Below are 20,028 nucleotides of genomic sequence, written 5' to 3'. Positions count from 1 at the left end.
ACGAACTTTTAAGCTCTCCTACATATTTTCTTATCGGTGATTGTTTTGTATTTTGGGAGCTTCAATTTTCAGCATGCTGCTGTTATTGAAACGATGTTTGGATAGCTCTTACCGGACTATCTAACTTTTATTGCGATATTGGCTGGTTGGAATCGGCACACCTGCCGCCGAAAATGAAATTTTTTGAAATACGATTGCCATCCATCAGTTTTCCCAATTTGCGGAATATTTCATCAAACATATAACGTAGTTCGTACTCCTGTACAGGGAGTTTCAAAGCGATACATAATCTCTCATCAAACTTCTAAAAAAAGTTCTTCTCTTTGTAGTTAGAGTGAAACAAAATGACTGTTCCACGCCTGTATATAATAATAAGAAAAGAAAGAAGGAAAGAAAGGCGCAGAAAGCGAAGCAGCTATGCGCATCGCGAATGTTTTGACTCCAAGAGTGTAACGGGGGAGCGAAGAGCTCGTGTCCCCGTTTATTCCTGCAGCTGCGACTGCAAAATCAGCGCACGGTTCGCCGACTAGAGGCTGTGGCTCGTGTCAGGACATCGGCACCGGGGATCGTACTTACGACCCCTCTTCTTCGTCGGTGTCGTTGTCCGACCGTGCGCGCAAAGACGAATGGCAAAACGAGGTTACGTCGAACCTAGGGTAAAAACGGGACTGTTTTCCATGGCTCGTTCCTTTACTGGGTCGTTAATTAAGGTTATAATACACACGAAGTTCAACAGAATCGATTAAAGGTGTTCGATGCTCCTCTTGTATCGATGATGAGAATAACACGAGGAAAGTCTAGGGATTTTCCCTAAGTTTGTTGACGCACGTTGATTGGTCCATTGATAACGTCATAAATAACTCGTGAAGAGGTTATTCGAGGAGTTGTATGGACCTATATCGTTGATGGAATAAAAATGTAACAAAGGAGGTGAGTTCATCTCTGGATGATTAGAATTTTATTTATACGATTTGAAGAATTACAGATACTAGAATTCTAATTAAACGTAGAAATGTTATAGGTACTAATAACTGAAGCGTAACAGAGGAATTGAGTTTATTTTTGTGACATTAGAATGTTATTTGTATAGGCTCTGGAACTACAATTGGATGCATGAAAGTTACGAGTATTAGAACTGTATTTAAACGTAAAAGGGTTGTAGGTATTGAAATTATGGATAAATGCAGCCACAAGTTACAGGTACTGGAATTATAGCCAAATGTAAAAATTTTACGAAGGCAACAGCAGACGATACATCGCTTTCTTATTTGCATGGGAACCTAACGAAACCTAACGAGTCATCGGTCAGGTGAGCAAAGTCCATTCTTCGGAAGAAAGAATGAGACGGTTCCAGAGAAATGGGGGACGCTTCGTTTTCTCCAACGAACAAAACCACAGCTGGTAAAACGGCGTAAAATAGGGAGCCCTGGAAGAAAATGGAGCGATCTAACAACCTGCAGCAGGTCAGCCCTGACTGATCGTTAATGACGACACACTGGTGGTCCAGTTACCTGAATGATTGTCTTTGACGTGAACCAATACGGTTGATTACTTCGAAATACTCGGATCGATCGTCCGTGCAATACTATGGGAGAAACAGAGGAAGATATACATGAATGTATATAGAAGCTATGGGTGATGCGGAATGTGCAACGACGAGATAAAAATGTTTCATCTCTCTGGCATGCCATATACTGCAAACGAGGGAATATCGAGATGCTCCAGTTCCTTTTGTTTCTGGAGAAACGCGGCTGATAAAGAGCGTTCTTTGACCCGAGAAATCTGGTATTACGTGATGCTAAATACCGTTAATACCGTTCTTCCTTCGATTTGCGTATAATTTATCATGTTTGTTCTTGAATAATGGCATTTTAAATCTTATTTTCTGTAATCTTTCGATAACTTTATTGTTTGTCCTTTTCGCGAGCTGCACTTCTTCGTTTATTCGAAATACATTATAAGCGTTGAATAATAAAATTAAGTAGGAGCAGTTAAGAAGACCAAATACTTGAAAATTATCCATATTAATAACTATTGAAATATAACATCTATTTCTAGACTATGTAGGCCCGATGAGAACAGGATTATAGTATTTCAGACTTGTTTAAGATTCTTACAATACATATGATTATGTACAGATCCAACACAGTGCGAATAAAATAATGGGATTATCTACATGACGTACATTGGCAATACATGTGCACTTATTATGCACGTACGGTACTGGCCAATCAATTTATTAACTGACCATCATATCTCAAATTTGTCTGACCTTTAAGCCTGTTTCACTAACTGACCACATGTTGAGATTTTAATTCATGTTTCCTGCTTGCAACTTTACAATTATGTAATTTGATTTCTGTTCATTCTAACTGTAATGAACAACACACGTTTCATTATTTTATGAACGAATCGCTGTAACCAAATTGTTCCATTGTTCCATTATTCCTTAAAAGATTTTTTTCAGGATAAGAGTGCGATATTCGTGAAGAATAAAATGATAAATAATATAATAATTTTATTATTTCATAATCGAGTATGATGCAAGTTTACTATGATTTGTAAGTGACAGCGGAAATTACGCTGGTCCAAGAGCCACATCGGATCTATCGCGATGGTCGACGATTAATCAGAGCATGACACCGTTTCACGAGCAGAACTGATATTCGATTACCACAAAATTATCCTTACATGCTGAGACCGTTGAGACTTGCTAACTGTGTTTACAAGTTCCTACTACGAGTTAGGTTAACGATTATGACAAGTAGATTAATAGGTATAATTCCTGTCGATTGGAAAACAATGAGCTGCAGGTTTTGCAAATTGCGGACACTGTGGAAATTATAAATTATTAAGCATGCAAAACTTTCCTACCAGGGAAAATCTCTCTTTTCAATTTCAATTACTATAATTTATATTCTGTAGGAAGGAAGAATAGAAATAAAGGCAAATATACATATATAGCAATATTACGAGTTTGTAAATTATTTTTTCGTGAGGATAAGATTCAAGCCTGTGGTCAATTTCCAAAACAAGGCTTAACTTTTAAGAGTGGCGGGGCATAGACGTGGTCAATTAATAAAGCAACAGACTAAATCAATATTCGGAGGAGCAAGGTTCAACGAATTGGATTGTAACAACAAATCACCACTCTAACTAGTCATAAGAAAGGTAAATAATGCTATAGTCGCAATTCTTACGGAAAAAAATTCCCTATACACCATAAAAATCAATCGAATGGACGTTGCCCATTTTTTCTCCATATCTTTCATGAGTGAACGATTATTCTAGATGCATGACATTGGTGTTCGATTTTCAATGCACGCATTCAATTTCAAACAGAAATCGGTAATAGATTCATGAGGATCGACACGTGTACCCGGGCATTGTCGCCGACGAGAGGAAAGGACGAGGCTCCGAAGGCTCCAGGGTAACCACGACGAGTCTCCGAATCCGATGTGCGCTCCAGCCCGATCAATAACACGGGGCGTGCACCACAGCGAGCCACCCTTTTCCTTCTTGCCAGCCAGGGGTCCTTTGGTACCCCGACTGACCTTCGAAATTACCGATCTATTCTCATGATCCTTTGTATTCTCTCTTTTGATTACTTTTTTTCTTATCAAATTCTTATTAAAAATTGTTTAACGTTCAGAAGCTGTCGTTAAAAGAAATCAGCTTTCGTTAATTCTATTATAAGTGAAATTTTATTTCAATATGTCTGTTTCTTATTTCACAGATAATTCATCAAATCTATCATTAGACCTATCATTAGCCTATCTGCTCAATTTTAAGGAAACCTACTTGAGTAAACTGTACTCTATTAGTGCTAGTGTAACGAAGTCTACTTCGTCAAAAGAAATCAGATGTCGATAATTCTATCGTGATGAAAATTTCATACAAATGCGTAATATATATGGCTTATTTTAGAGATAAATAAGAGATAAAACAGTCCTCATTAGCATTGTACTCGGTGTTACATGGAAACATTATTATTTCCATAACATGATCATAATGTATGCTATCATTATGGAGCGATAATTAAAATGAGATACATACGAGTGTGAACTTTCAGCCTCGATAGCCTTTAACGATTGAATATTCTGAGCAATATGTGACTTGAAACTTTCTTCATAAGTGATGCCAACGCCCTGTTAGGTTCTAGAAACGCTATAGATATTAGGACATACGAACCTTTTTATACAATTGAACTATTACTATCAGCGAAACATTACAAGCCACAACTTATTGATATATTGATAAATTATCTTATATTGTAGGAAAACAGTTCGATAATAAAACAAATAACATTTTTTAGTTTCTAATTTATATTTTATTTCATAAATTGCCGTGACGGCTAATGGGCAAAATATTTGATTTTATTACGCATTACCGAGAGTATTACCGGGAAAAGTCATTTTTCAAGACCTTTTTGAAACGTGGTACTCGCTTGGTATGTGCAGCGCGAGTTCATAAAGTCAAAGGAACGCGATCGAAGTAGAGACACGGGTTACAGCATCAAAGCGGTTTTTCCCGTGAACTTATTACCTACATGTACAGACAGTCTGTAAAAACCAGCCGAACTTGAAGCGCACAGAAAGACACTGTTTTAAGTCTCTCTAGAAAATTATTTCAACCAAACAAAGGAAATTAGCTAGTAAATTAAGAGATATTAAATAAGCAAAAAATCTTGCCCATTATTTAGCACAGAAAAAGATAACAACCAAAAGAATCTATTTAGCGAACTACTTGTCAAATATTTTAAATAAATGATAACAATAATCTAGAAAAGTTACACAACGAAAACGGATTAAAGCTTACAAAAATATACGAGCATATAAAACGAATAAAAGATAGAAAAATGAGCCTTATTTATACTCGAATGCAGAAAAAGAGAAATTCTATATTCGGCGATAAAAATAAGATTAAAAAAGTCGTTCGAGCTTGACCAGGTGGAAAGGTTTAAACCGCTGGCTCGGAGCAAATTCTATTGTGCCGTGGCTTTTTCTTTATTGCTTTAATTCCATTTAATCGCCCAGCCCTTTCATATTTTTTACTTTTTTCCTTGACGAAGCCACACGTCAGTCGAAGGGTCGAATGCCGTTCGAGGACTGTTTCACTGTCGGCGACCCGTATTTACGTACGAAGTGGCTGCCACTCGATCCCGAAATAAGTCCTCGCGCGCAGCCTGCACCCTAATTCAACCAGGCTGATACGCGCGTTAACGCCGCCGATGGTTTTAAGCTCGATGCTTGCACGCCTCGAAATAGAGATTAAAGCTACGCACACCGTAGGGGCAAAAGAGAAAAGTGCAACGCCAGACGATTATTGAGAACACGCCAGGACTCTAGGGACCGTGCCTTTCAGCCTCTTGGACCAGATAGGAAACAATTTGCCGTTGTGCTTGCGAAAATGCTTTTAAAATGGCCTCTAAAAGTGTTTTCGAAGGTGTTTTCGGAGATGACGCAAAACGATATGGGTAATCTTATTGGCAGCCTGGAGAATATTTTTGCAGCATGAAAATGGAAAATGGTTTGAAACTTTCACCGTCGATGGGAATTTTATTTTACGTTATGCATAGAACTCTGCCACGTAAATAGGATCTACAGTGTTCATACATAATAAAAATATGTTTTAATTGCAATTAAATAAACTTTGTATCTATATTTATATCTGGAAGCTGAACGTCAATAATCAAGAAGGAAACAATAGGAAGATAAAGATATATCGTCCAATTAAGTTTAATAGTGAAATGAATAATGGAATGAATGAATAATTCATACGTTGCAACGAAATAAATGAAAGAAGAAATAGGAATGTAATAGTTTTTGGAATATTTGTTTTCTGTTATGTCACTACTTTTAGCGATATTTACAGTTTACAGAAATATATAATATAAAAAATGAGGGGAGTTTGGTGTTTTCGCAGCTGCAAAAATAAATGGATTACTCATCGATTCGTCGGCAACGGAGTGTATCGTGACCTACAAAACCCTTCAAGAGTTGATCGGTCGTTTCGCGATATCTCCACGAAAGCACGTCGTGGCTTCCGTTTCCTGTTTTCAAACCGAGGCCTAGCAATTCCAATACGATAAAGACGTCCTGTCGTCGGCATTCTCTTGTGTCGACGAAATATATTTGATAAAAATGTACGTCGCGTTATTATAACACGTCTTTCACAATAAATTACCATTCTTTCTTCCATAATATGTATCCCTAATTATCGCAATAAATATATTTCAGTTTTATATTGCAATTAACAAACGCAATCTTTATAAATAAATTGTTAATGAAAAAAAAAGATTATTTGAAATGATATAACGCTATATTTAAAATATGGATTTACTTAAAGGCATTCTGTTGCGCGTTGTTGTTCCCCGTTGATGAAATAAACCACGTAAAAACGTACATCGCGTTACTTTAAAATATAATTCACTGTAAATTACCAAGTTCCCCCTGTGTTCTTATTTAACGTAACAAGCATGTTTCATCCTCATAATGGAAGTAATATCGTAACTTCGAAATGAACCATTAGCATAAAAATTATATTGTATTGTTTGCGATATTATTACGCGATTCCTGTTTAATAATAAGGAGGTAAAAATTGTATCGTTAATAATTTCGGAAATTTTTCAAGTTTCTGAAAACTTCTTCGCAGAAATCATTTAATAATGAAACATTCGTAATATTTCTGGCAAATTGCTTTAACATTATTATGCAATTATTCAAGATAGTTTTGGAATTATTTCATAATTAAAAAAAAAAAAAAAAAAAAAAAAAAAACTCTCCACCAGTAATAACTCTGATAATTTTTGAACGTTCTAAACGGTTCTTTCACAGGAGTAATTTAATAATGAATCTTTCATTATACACGTGACCAAATTCTTAATTGTATACGATAGGAGAAACCAATTATTACTTGCGAAGGAGAGGGGATAGGCACGTGCAGTCTGCTCCGTTCTTCGAGGCAGACGCCGTGTTTAATATTTGCTATTCTTCGACAGCACTTCCTGCATACATTTGACGCCGGAAGTGCGTAAGTAATTGCGCATTTCAGCAACCGCGGCACGCTCTTTGTTGTTTTAATTCAGCTGCAATCCTTGGGTATGTAACAATTTCATCGTGAGATATATTTAAAACGCGTATTCTTATAAAAGTTCTTCTTTAGTAAGAGTTAATATTATACAGTATATTATATAATATACAGTAAAGTTAATATTCTATAAAATATATCGGGATACCAAAACTATTACTTTCTCTAAGAAAGATATATCAAACATTAATATAAGAAACTAGAACGTTTCTTAGAAGAATAATTCTTTATGTAATTTTATAAATATTTATATGAAGAGAAGGTGCTTCCTCTTTACAAATTTTCTTACAATTTAGTACGCACTCGAAAAGTTAATGTAACGTAGTAGTTGTAGTACATGTAACGTAGTAAGGGAAAGACAAGTTCTTCGGTCCAAAAGTATAAACTTTCAAAAATATATAAATACAAATTTCTTGTAATGTTATTTTGGTATTTCTGGCTAGTCGAAAGATAAAGAATATGTAAAAATATAAAGAAATCACTTTTATGTTGCAATACTCGCTCTAAAAATATATTACGATGAAAGACTCATTCTATACTATTATCAGTACCATGATTCACGTTCTCGATAACGCCAATTACCTCCATTCACTACCAATCCATTACAATGAGCAAAATTTCAACTCATAACCCCTATGCTTCCCAATCGAACGATTGCCTCGATTCAAATAAAGAAAAAAAAAAAAAGAAAAGGTCAGAGGAATCTAGTATTCGTTTTAAGCAGTGTGCATTAAAAGATAATCAAGCGAAACGGTTCCAATTTACTCACGTTCGTGTAGAAGTCCACTTCTTTGTACGGATTCACAGCCACCAGTATGGATCCTGTGTACGTCTGGTCGTCGAATCATAATATGCTAAAGTCAAGGAAAATTATCGAAGCAGCGACTCGTTAAATCGCTGATGCATTCAAGCAAGTCGTTCGTCTATTAATCTCACCGTGCGACCAAGAGATGCAAATGAATGGAGGAGGGGATAGGAAAAGGAAAAGGAAAGGAAAGGAAAAAAGGAGGGGGTGGAAGGTGTGTTTACCCATAGCTGAAAGGAACCGTGTCGACGGCATTATTTCTCATTCCCCAACCTCGTGAACCGCCTTGAATGATAATGCGAGATGCATTTTGAATGGAGACCTACACTCTGTGCACGTGACGTCACGCGCAACCACGTAAATGCGTGTAGCTATTTCTCTTTTTCTTATTACACTAAACCGTTTTACGAAGTTCATGTCTGTTTCAGGTGAAGAGGGAATTTCCCGACGTTTCATTGTCTCTGTTTAGGATTATCGTAAGAGCCTAAGAGTGATTGCTAAAAAGGATCTTTTAATAACAAGAGCAGTAGGGAAATTTGTAAAGTGTTGCGACATACAGTGTAATAATTCCTTTAGAACCTTTGAATATTCTTATTATAATATCTATAACTACACAGAGATCGAAATATATTACGGAGGAATGCCAAAAACAAAAACCCGAAAACAAAGGAAATTAATTCGAGCCAAATGTAAAAATCAAAACCGAAGAGTCGGATTCAATGGAAACTTGCGATCTCCGCCCCTGCAATCAGCCAGACGCTGTTCCTCCTCATGATCCGAACTCCTACCCTCCTGGACGTAATTCATTCCGTCTCTCTGGTTCGATCGACGATAGAGCGAAAGCGTAAGACAAAAGAAAAGCAGGGCCCGACGATAACTAAATGGTACATTCACCGATTGTTAGAGAGAGAGAGAGAGAGAGAGAGAGAGAGAGAGAGAGATTTTAACGATGTCTCGAATTATCGAACGAGTCTCGTTGTTATGTAGTACATCTACAGACTTATTTGTCTTCCTTCCTTCTGTCTGGCTAACTGTTATCGAAATACTCGATCCATTCTTCTTTATTTTAATCCTCGTCTCTATCCGTTGAAATTCGTGCGTATTCGATAGAGAAGAAAACAACGTTATAAAAATCGTCAAGGTCGAAAGTAACCAAAGAAAATTTTCGCTAACTGTCGATAATGGTTACCCGAGAAAGAAAAAACTAACTGATAACCAATAATGGTTCATCGGTAACCAGCAAAATTTTAATTAATCGATTTTCTAGCTAAAATCAGTTAAACGAAACCTATCTTACCACCAGTTCCAAAAATTAAAATAAACGTGTATGTATTAACAAATTCAAATAAAATTGCCATAAAGATGATATCAACCCTTGTGCTACAATTTTTCCTTTAATTTATATAACAATTATAATCTCTCATTTTCCTTCTGTCTGTCTAGGTATTCGTTATCCACCCGATTCATCCCCTCTCATTTCAATTCTCCTTTCTATTGCTTGAAACCAATCCGTATTCGATAGAGAAGAAGATTATCCAGAGCAGTGGTTTTATCGAGGAAGAATTCTCGAGAGAATGGTTGACGATTTTCGGCCTCCCTTGCATAATAACCGTACGATGACACGCTTCCGACGGTAGATCTCGATGGGGTGGAGGACGTCGAAATGACGTCACACCCGGGGGTTGAGTACGAACCGATGACTCACGGATGAATGCCAGCAGCGAGAAAGGGGATAATATAAGTACTATAACCGTATACCCTTCTGTAACATTTAAAACAGCAGGCTGACCCCCCATCGACTGGTTTTTGGGACTAGTGGTGAAGCTAGGTTACACTTTGCAACCATCTAAATGTGCAAGCCTCTGTAGTTTCTGTGTTTTGTGCGGAAAGTCTGAAAGCACGTTAAGAAAGACGATGGAAATGTTTTGAAATTAAAGTTTGAGACGAAACAGAGGAGAAGCGTAAGGTATTTTCTAAACTGTGTGTATCGGTGGTTTTCTGCAATTTCTCTGCTTCGTACAGAAAATTTGGAAAACTTGAAACTCGTTGGTGTTTGCAAAAATCAAGGTCTATCGGAAGCAATGGGCGTGGTGAAAAATAAAAACCTGAGAATGATTTGAAAGAGTGATCAAGCGTGAGATAGCTGAGCTTCCTTTAGCTTTTCTATTTTATACGAAAAGATTGGAAAAATTGAATCTTATCGCAATGTGAAAAGATCAAGCGTTATTAGAAGTAATGGACACGGTAAAAAATAGAATTTGGGGGATAATTTAAAACGGAGAGATATAGGGTACTTTTTAAGCTTCGTGTATCGATGGTTGAACTTTCTGTAGTTCTCGTGTATCGGATTGAGAAAATGGAGAATTATTGGAGTTAATGGTGAAGAATAAGAATCTATAGGGATGGTCTGAATCGATCGGATGGGCAAAGTGTAAGATACCTTATAAACTTTGTATATAGTTGACACAATATTATGTATCGATAGTTGACACGATATTATGTATCATTAGCTATATATCATAGGTTTGGTCAATTTAGCTTCTGCGTGGTTCAAAGTAGTCGGTTTAAGATTGACTACCACAACATTATTCTGCGAACAGTACATTCTATTTCGAATAGACGCTCATTTTGATTTCAAGAGAAGCTTTTACGTGCTTAATGGACTGGCTTTTTATGGCTGCCTTGATATGTCGAAGAAGGTTACTGAAGGAATAGTAAACGGGGATGGTCTTTGTCCCGTCACTTTTCATTTTTCCTGTTCGATCGATGAAGCTACCTTTCGTCAGACTAACTTGAGTCCTGTGTAAACGGCAGGTAGAAGGTTACCTTTACGTCGCAGTAAAGAAAGAAATATTTGCCAGCGGACAGAAAGGTCGTCGACTAAAATAGACGTAATGTCGCCTGATATGGAGGAGGTTGCTGGAGAAGGCGTCATCAACCCTCTACTTTTTGGCCAACGTAAGGAAAGAGAAATGTGAGTCGTTTGCTTGTTGGCTTATACCACGGATATCCATGGATTTATTATTCCATTCTTTTATTAGATTATTCTATTTCTGAGGAAGTTACAAAATTCTTCGAAAACTACTGTATATTAACTCTCAGACAACAGTATACAGGTTGGGTCAATTCTGACACATGTAAACTTTTTACGTTTATTACATTCTAAGCTACTGTATTGGTTACAAATCATTCCTGATTTGTTATAAGACTTTATATAATTTGTAAGATCTGTTTCTATCTTTATAAATTTCATAAGATTCTACTTTATCCACTGTGAAAGCATCTTCATCAATTTTCATTCATCTTCTTTCACTACTTTCATATTAATTCCAACATGATTCCTCATAATCCTATCGTGTAGTGTATTGGTTGAAGACATGTTTTAGGCAAACAATTATATACATAGTACGTTCTTTTAATATACACCAGATTATTCTAACCCGAGAGAGCTCTTCATTAGAAAAAAAATACACAAGAAGTAAGTATAAAAATCAAATTATAGCAGAAGACAAGCTAATTAGTTTAAGCAACGTATCACAATAAGATCGTAACCACGAATAGATTAAAATAATTAAAAAGAAATTAAGCAATCCACGTATCAGGATCAGAATCTCTCATTGGAAAAGCAGGAAACACGGTTCTGTTTGTAATCCACAGGAAACTCCTTATGGGCAGTCGCATTTCCTTCCATTGTCGTTGACGATACTAATCTTTCGTCGTACAGATAAGCGTTCCGAAAGAGGAATTCGTGAAATTCCACTGGAAAATACTTCGTATTTAACGTGCACAGGGAGAGTAGCGAGCGATTTTTACTGTACAATTTCAAAGACGTTTCACGTTCGAGAGATCGGTTGAAACGCTACGTTATGTCGACGAAGCAGGAGAAGAATTTCCTCGCATTGAATTGGAATCGATCAGTGTATCGTTGGAAGAATGGTTTCGACAAAATCTAACGCTAGAATTGTCACAGAGTAAGCTCGATATGCAGCGACGCAAGGAAATATAAGGAAATCGTTATATCGAAGCCTTTGCGTTCCTATAGTCAAACCAGCTTATTTGTCTTTGGCTGTGGCCTGTGAGAAAAGTACTAAAAGCAGCCAGCGCTGTAGCTTCTAAAGATGGGAATGTAATCATCCGTTCACTTTTTTTCTATATCTTCGTCTTTGTCTGGAGGCGGGTGAATTCTTTCAGATGTTCGAGGCTTTTGTGGACAGAGCAACGAACCTCTGAAGCGTCTTTCCCTAATTGGAATAATCATTGCTGCTCGAATTTCACGCTAATAATGAATGAAATGAATTGATAGCGTTGCATATTCTTAGAGAGAATAACAGAATATTTTGTAGACAAAAAATGAATGAATCATTCTGTAATGATATTACCCAGAAAAGAAAATAATTTTATAATAAGTCATCAAAATAAATAATGTAAAGGATATTCAAAGATGGGCATAAAAAAAAGAGTCTTGTCGAATCAAAAACATTTAAGAAAGTATACAAATAATAATCCAAAAGGACACCGTAACAATAATCTTGGAAAATATACCAAAAAATGTAAATAAATATCTCGAGCAGTAACCCTTTAAGAAAGCACGAAAGAAAAGACTACAAAACTAAAAATAAAAAGAAACGACAAAAATCTACAAGAAAAGATACAAATACAAATCTGAGAAACTAGTATTAAAATGATAAATTTCCAAGAAATAAGATAATCTAGAAGAAGCAGCCGCCTGCAGTAACTCTAATCACAAAGTACAGCATTTCCGTTTCGGACATCGTCACCACTCGACCTCGCTTCTCAACATTTCCCGCATTTCCACTGCACCACCTAATGACGGTCAGTATCCGGTTCGAGGGTCAACAGACAAACGTTGCAAACAGGATGGCTGACCCAGAAACCCGGGAAGGACAATTTTGCGCGCGCGCACCGGACAAGAAGAGCATGAAATTTTCAATAAAACGTAACCCCCATACACACCGGCGAACCGAGTGACCTGAAAGAAGGCTGGTCTGGAAAAGGATCAATCTCCATCCCTTTTTCTAGCTGCAGAAATCTTGATATAAACGAGCGTGAGATTTTCAATCGATATGGACGATAACCAAGAGCATTGTTTCAATGCATCGTTGATATAAGAAATTTCATTAACCTTTCCAATACTTCCAATACTCGATAAGTTGTTAATTGATTAAACTATATGTGAATTTACTTTCAATCAAACGGATCATGAATTTAGAGTGTTATATTCTGTTTACAAAATCACAAGGAAAAATGTGTTTCTATTACTTCTTATTATATCGAATATTAAAAACGAATTTCTTTTTACAAGAAAATTAAAATGAAAGATGAAAATATGTATATATAACATAAAAGAAGAAACAAACTTTCATTCATATACTTGGCAAAATTAAAATCCCCAAAAGTGTGTAAAACTTTATAGAGTGCAAAAATCTGCTAAATTATGCAAAAGTTTATAAAAATCAAACTTCCAAAAAAATATACCATTGTAAATCTATAATTCTGTTAATTTCATAAAATGGAAAGGTTTTTGCGAAATTTCACTATTATAATTTAATGCTAATTTTTGATAAACGTAAGGTTCACGAGCTTCTATATTTTTTGATATTAAGCTATCATCAACCGAGTTAAATTGGGCGGTATAAAGATTTTTACACGTGGGGATAGACTTGGTTGGTTGGTTTTTTTTTCGTGGCCCAGTTCGGTTTCGCATTGACAGTTTCAGCAAACACGGGACACAGGGTTTTCTCGAGAGGTTGCCGCATATCCGGTCTTGTGTATTCCATCTCTATTTCGTTCCATGGCTTCGTCGAGGGTTTCGGAACGCGCCACTAAAAGGTGGCCGAGCTTCGTCCTCGACAAAAGCAATTGAAGCAGCCGGCTAAGAGCGCTTCGCCAACGAGAGGTTAATGAGAGCGAACCACCCTCCGCCTCGCAAACCTATTCGCCTCATGTACACGTGTATAGTCGAAGGAAGAAGCGTAGAAAGATCGTGCAATCGGTATCGAGGCGTATATGTTTCAAGTATACATGTTTTTTAGGTATTTAACCTGTTAAATACCGCGGAGTTTCATTTCAAAAATCTGTTACGATCTGTCGCGTAGCTAAAATCAAGCAATGACGAGTATACACGTCGAACGCAGGGCAAATGCTGGTATTAAAAATTTTACGAAGAAAGCAAAACGAGGAAAGATTACATTTTTATTCGATAAAAATTAATAATTTATTGTTGAAAAAGGCATTGTTATTAAAAACTTAAAGATTGCCAAAACAAATAATAAAGCAAATTACACAAAACAATTCGGGTAATAGCCGATATACGCAGTAAAGTACACAAATAGGGATGCATTGGAGAAAATAATCAACTCAATTTATAAAAAGCAATACATTGTAGGTATAACCGATATACTAAAGAGAATAATCAAATAATCAAATTTTTTTTTTGTAAAATATATTATAGGTTTACTGGGAGTATAAAGGAAACATACTACTAAATGTCATTTATATTACTTTTTACTAAAATTTCGAGTTTTTACAGTGAATGGTAATTTTTTATTTCACACGACGAGTATACAGTTTTGGATTCACATGTATACACGTGGAACTCAATTAACTGATTAAAGACACATCCGTAAATATAATCTGAAGAAATATTTCTATAGCAATATGAAATTATTAATTATACTAATACACCAATAATTATTTATATTTGAACATAATCTACGTTTCAATTAACAATACTGATATTGGAAAATATCAATAACAACTGTGTCATAGAAATTACAAACTGTAAAATTCTCCCAATGAAACTATATTAATTAATAAAAAATGAAATAAATATATCAACCAGTAATACAAATAATAAAAATCCAAATTGTCCTTCTTATCTACATCGCAAACAATTTTTGTATTAATTTTTACAACAAATTTGATCAGAAGAAATAAATGTTAAGTAAATGTTAATCTAAATGTTAAATAGAAAAAAAACCTAATCTCGTTTATGATTACATTCCACTGGTTTCCTTTCTAGTCCATTCATTCAATCTTTATCGTAAACTTCCGGTATATGTCACGCGGTGAAACTTTTTTTCAAATACCAGCAAAGAAGTAGACGTTACACACAGACGGGAAGATATCGAGAAATATGATTTGTGTGACGTCACGTAAGCGTCGATAATATTTGGATGAAAGCTCGATTCGTTCAAACGTGGGGAAAAAACACGGGTTAAGAGCGAGCAACTCTTTTGGTCTCTTCACCGACTACATTTCATGGGCACCCATTATCTACCTACCTCTCATACGAGCTACCCAACGCTCCTTTTCCACAGGCTAGTTTCTCTTTCGCGATATCGGATTAACCCTAGTCCGGGCGACAACGTCGAAACCGGAAGCTGAGAATCCCCTCGCGCGTCCCTTATGCAACTCCGGTTATCTGATCGAGCATCATTCATCGTCTTCTTTCCCTAGTCTCCACCCACGGTTATCTCGTTTACCCTGCGCCTCGACCACCAGTGGGTTTTAATTTTGTGCATGTACACGTGCAGCTCGATACAACCACGTTCACATACAAGTTAATACATAAAATGTATAGTCAAACTATTCGAGAAATAGCTTTTAAAGAAAATTGTTTGTTTTTTGCTAATGTTTGTATCTTGTTATCTATCCACTCTGATTTCTGTTCAATATTTACAGAAAATTTTTTTATCGCAACCTTATCTAAGTTTTCTTTTTAAGTTTCTTGTATAATATATATGGCAAACGGAAAGATCTCATTAAATAATTTTCTTTCGATAAAGTTATTTATTATTATATCACTATCTCCAACTTTTTATTTATTTCCTATTATTAATGTGCCTACTTCTAAAATTATTTAAAATTATTTCCTATTACTCAAATTTTTCATTACTACACTTTAATCGCTATTTCCTATTAAAATTCTAGCTCCTAAAATTATTTCCTGCTGTATCATAATTATTTATTATTTCCTACTATGAAAACTCCATTATTTTCCAGCTAAATTCACGTGACAAAGTACAAAGGAGGCAGAAGCTAGAGGCTCGCGAGGACGTCAACGTCGGATCTCCGCAGTTGAGCCTCTTATTTGTATGCTATCGATGTTTTCACCGCGACGAGATAGGCGGCGAAAGACACGGATCGTCGTTGCTGTCGGTTCGCCTCGGAACTTTCAATTTTCTTAACGAAATTAACCGTGACAAAAGGCTGGGAACCCGTTGCTTGGTAAAACTGTACCGGTTTCGTGTAATTAGTCCTGGCCGTCGTACTTTAACGAGATTCGATCGGCCGTCACGGCACAAACGTTTCCGTAATGAAGGCGAAAGAGATTCGCTTAAATGGGATTGATTATATTCGTTCGATCGTTGTTGGAAGAACGAGATAATTGGAAGCATGATATAATTTGCCTATATCACGAAATTGCAACTAATAATAGCTAAGTTGTGCACTACACTAAAGCTTCTTTTTTATTCGTATTCGTTATAACAATAATCGATTGCAGGTTTTCTTGGCTCATCTAATGTTTCGTATAAATAAACTATGGTGCAGTAATGTAGAAGTAAATGAAGAAAATAATGTTCTAGAAATGTATATGTTATTTTCTAATGTTTCGATTACGATTTTATATTTATCGTGATATTTCTATGACTATATGTTCTGACTTTATTAATACAGCTTTAACATTTTTCTGCAGAATTATAACAATGAAAAATGTGTATATGGAATACAGGTGTGTGATTAGATGTGTGAAATAGTGTGATTAAAATGTAGCAATAAATAAATATGTATACGTAATAGCAGAAAACAATAGAAATTTTCTCGTCTATCCCTCAGCGAGTTTGTTACTATTCCTTAATATCTAATTTCTATAAAATAATTTATCCTACTCTACATCCTTCAGATCCTCTGATCGCAAATAATTTTCCAAAATCAGTGTTAACACTTCCAAACGTCTGATCGATCTCTTATTCGCCTAAAATTTAACCAATAACCAATTGCTAAATAGCGTAAATAACCAAAAGAATGGAAACAGCATTCTTTCGCTTTTCACGGATATTATGAAGGAAAAGGGTATCCATTAACCAAAAAGCATTCTACAGCGAACTTCGATTTCAATCGCAACCAAGTGGAAATCTCGTTGAACGATCTATGGAAGCACGGAAATGGAGTAGGATCTGTCCGGCATAGAAATTCGAAGGAACATCGCCGGTTTCTTTAACGTCCGCGTGATTTCTCGATTACATCATCGTGCAAAAACGACGATTTCCGTGGTGTTCCGTTTCCAGCGAGAGGAACGCCCGCTGCTGCGCACGATTCTTGGCACAAGGGCCATCATTTTGTCGAAAAGTGAACGCCTCACGGCGTTTTATCGTCGACGTATTATTTCACCCGGTAATAATGTGCAATCTCGCAGTTTAATATCGACGCTGACGTAAATACATTACTATTGAAAGGTGTATCAAGTTGGCTACTTTTTCACACAGATTGCCGTTTAATCACGAAAAATTGCAGATTTTAATAGTTCTACCCGTGTTGCAGTTACTATGGTTAAACGCTTATTATGGCTAAGAACTTCGATTTTTCAAATTGTTAATTAGTCCATCTCAATATTCAAACGCGTAATCTTTAACATTTGATGCGAGATGTTACAACCATATTATATCGTGAAAATTACTATTCTTACTATACGAATCTGTCCAAATTATTGGATTTCTTAAGATAAGAAAAATTTTAAAGAAGTAAGAAAGTTATTAAACTTATTATGCAACTTTTTCGATCACTTTGTTCGCTCTAATATTGGAATATATATATATAACTTTGATATATCTGACCGATTTTACGGTTTATCTATATCGCAAAGGCTACTGTACTTTATCTGTGCTACTGAAAGGTATCTTCCTCGATCGAAATAGCACTCGCAAAGGCGAGCGGTTCGTAGTGCAGCTATTTAATCAACCTGCGATCTATCGATCGGGCCCTTTGGGAGGAACCAGGATACACCACGGCTAGTTCTATTAACTAGACGCTAGGCGATACGGTTGATAGTTTAAAGGAAATTCTGATGCATTGTACGATCGGCAAGATCTTTTATCAAAAGCTATCTATAAGAAATTCCGCATTTTTATGTTATTTCGTATTTTTTATAAAGAATTTTTATTTTCCAGATATTTTTAATTGTGTGTTTTTGTAGAAATGTTCTTTTAGAAAACTTTTAATTAGTTACAAAATCCAGTATCAGATGTTATCTAAAAGTTCAGTGACATACGAGAGATAAATCCAATCAGAAGTTAACAGTTGATGTTTCAATTTAGCTTTTTATATAGTGGTTTCTCGTGTACAATTGCTTGGATTTATGAAAACAACCCAGACACACATTTTAATCAATCTAAAAGCATCAGAATATGAAAAATATCTAGAAATTTGAAGTGTAGCGTTGTCGGATGACACTAATTGTTTCTAGTTGAATTTAAAGTAATCAACGATACGTGTTGTTTGGAATTGATAGTGGAAATCACAGGACGTGGTTAGTTACTTATACTAATTACGCGTGGATTGATTGATATGTAGTATGTTCAGTGTTTGGTCATTGAATATACGGTTTTATTCGTTCACTGCAATCAACCTATAATTAAACTTCCTGCGGAGGCTGGACGATCTGTGACTGTACACTGAAATTATTCGAGCCTACATTTTAATTGAATACGCTAATTTAATATCAGAGAACGGAAGAAACCGAAGAATCTATAACGTAATTTACAATTTTGATATGTACAAAAATATTCAGCTGTAATTATTTTTCTCGATTCTTCTTCTGGATTGAGACGATACGAAAATCAAATTGAAAATGTAAACGAAGTTAATGTAAAGAATGTAACAGAGTTAGGAATACAAATTTACATAAACGGCCGTAGTCTATAAATTATTAACAACAACGATATTATTCCATCGATTATCGAATGTCGCGATGAAAAATGAAAAGGAAGAACTTACGAAGAAGAGAACATTTTCTTTAGTAAAAGCTTTGTCATCGTTGATTTCGTGGCCAATTTGACGTCTATGCGTCCCACACGTCGCGTTCTGCGACGTTCATCGTCGTAATGTACGAGGAAGTGTCCACTAACGAGTGCGTTCCAACGACGACCTAAATCATCGAAGCGGACGCATCACGCGTTTGAATTCCGGTGTTTGATCCATACCGAACCGAGAAGAGCAAAAACTATGCCGCTACTGGTTAGGCGAATCGTGCTGGCTTCGTTAACGACTTATCATCGTCTATTCGTGTTGGAAAATCGATTGCACGTTCCTTTCGAATTCAGAGTAACATCACGGATATCCTAGTGTTTTACGACAGAAGTGTTCTTAATTTAATTTGAGTTTAACGATGGTAAATTCGTAGACATGACGATTCGTAGATATTTAATTTTAGAAAAATTTATATAGAAATCTAACAATTAATCCCTTAACGTTCAAACTAACGTTCAAACGTATGCACGTCTGTGTTTCATATGGATAGCAATTAGATAATTCATCTTAACCGTTACTTTCATTTGCTCTGGTTTTACAAATTTATTATAATTCTGTAAGCTTTGACAGAAACCCAAAACTTCTGTAATGTCTCCAAAAGTACAATACGTTACTCCTATCAATTCGACTAAGGAACCAAAACAATAAAAAGTAATTATAGTTACATAATTATTCTTCCCTACTACGGAAATAAGTGTCCTCTCCGACATAAACCTCACCACCTCCAATATCCCCAAAAACATAATACAATACTGTCTCCAATCCAACTAATGAAAACCAATGAATTAGCTATCTCTTCCTAAGTTCAATACCCTCTTCAACAAACCTCCTCACCCTGTCCAATATCTGCAAGAAAGTAATACAATACTTCCACCAGTTCAACCAACGAAACTAATAAAAATCAGCGAATCAACTATTTTTCTTTCTATTCATTGGTAAACCAATTAAGAGGAAAAACCAATCCAATTAAGATATCAACAAAAGAGTCACCGCGGACTTGCCAGACTCCTAAACTTCCCTCGATATTTCCAGCTCGAAGGCGAGTCGATATTATGCGTGTGCCTATGAGAATATCGAGCCATACT

The 20,028-nt window shown here is 35.9% G+C and overlaps 1 protein-coding gene across 2 annotated transcripts in view; it reads right to left on the bottom strand.

Moving 5' to 3' along the window:
- Positions 1-20,028, bottom strand: part of LOC100648672 (myosin-I heavy chain) — a 49,260-nt gene that overhangs the window by 18,222 nt on the left and 11,010 nt on the right. For both annotated transcript variants that reach the window (XM_012308501.3, XM_003395410.4), the window contains exon 3: positions 7,859-7,921. In XM_012308501.3, coding sequence (XP_012163891.1) covers positions 7,859-7,921 — 63 coding nt within the window. The remainder of the gene's footprint in view (positions 1-7,858; positions 7,922-20,028) is intronic.

The sequence above is a fragment of the Bombus terrestris genome, chromosome 5 (assembly GCF_910591885.1).
Source record: "Bombus terrestris chromosome 5, iyBomTerr1.2, whole genome shotgun sequence".
NCBI lineage: Eukaryota > Metazoa > Arthropoda > Insecta > Hymenoptera > Apidae > Bombus > Bombus terrestris.
The sequence above is the reverse complement of the archived record's forward strand: the minus strand, read 5'-3'. Positions and strand labels throughout refer to the sequence as shown.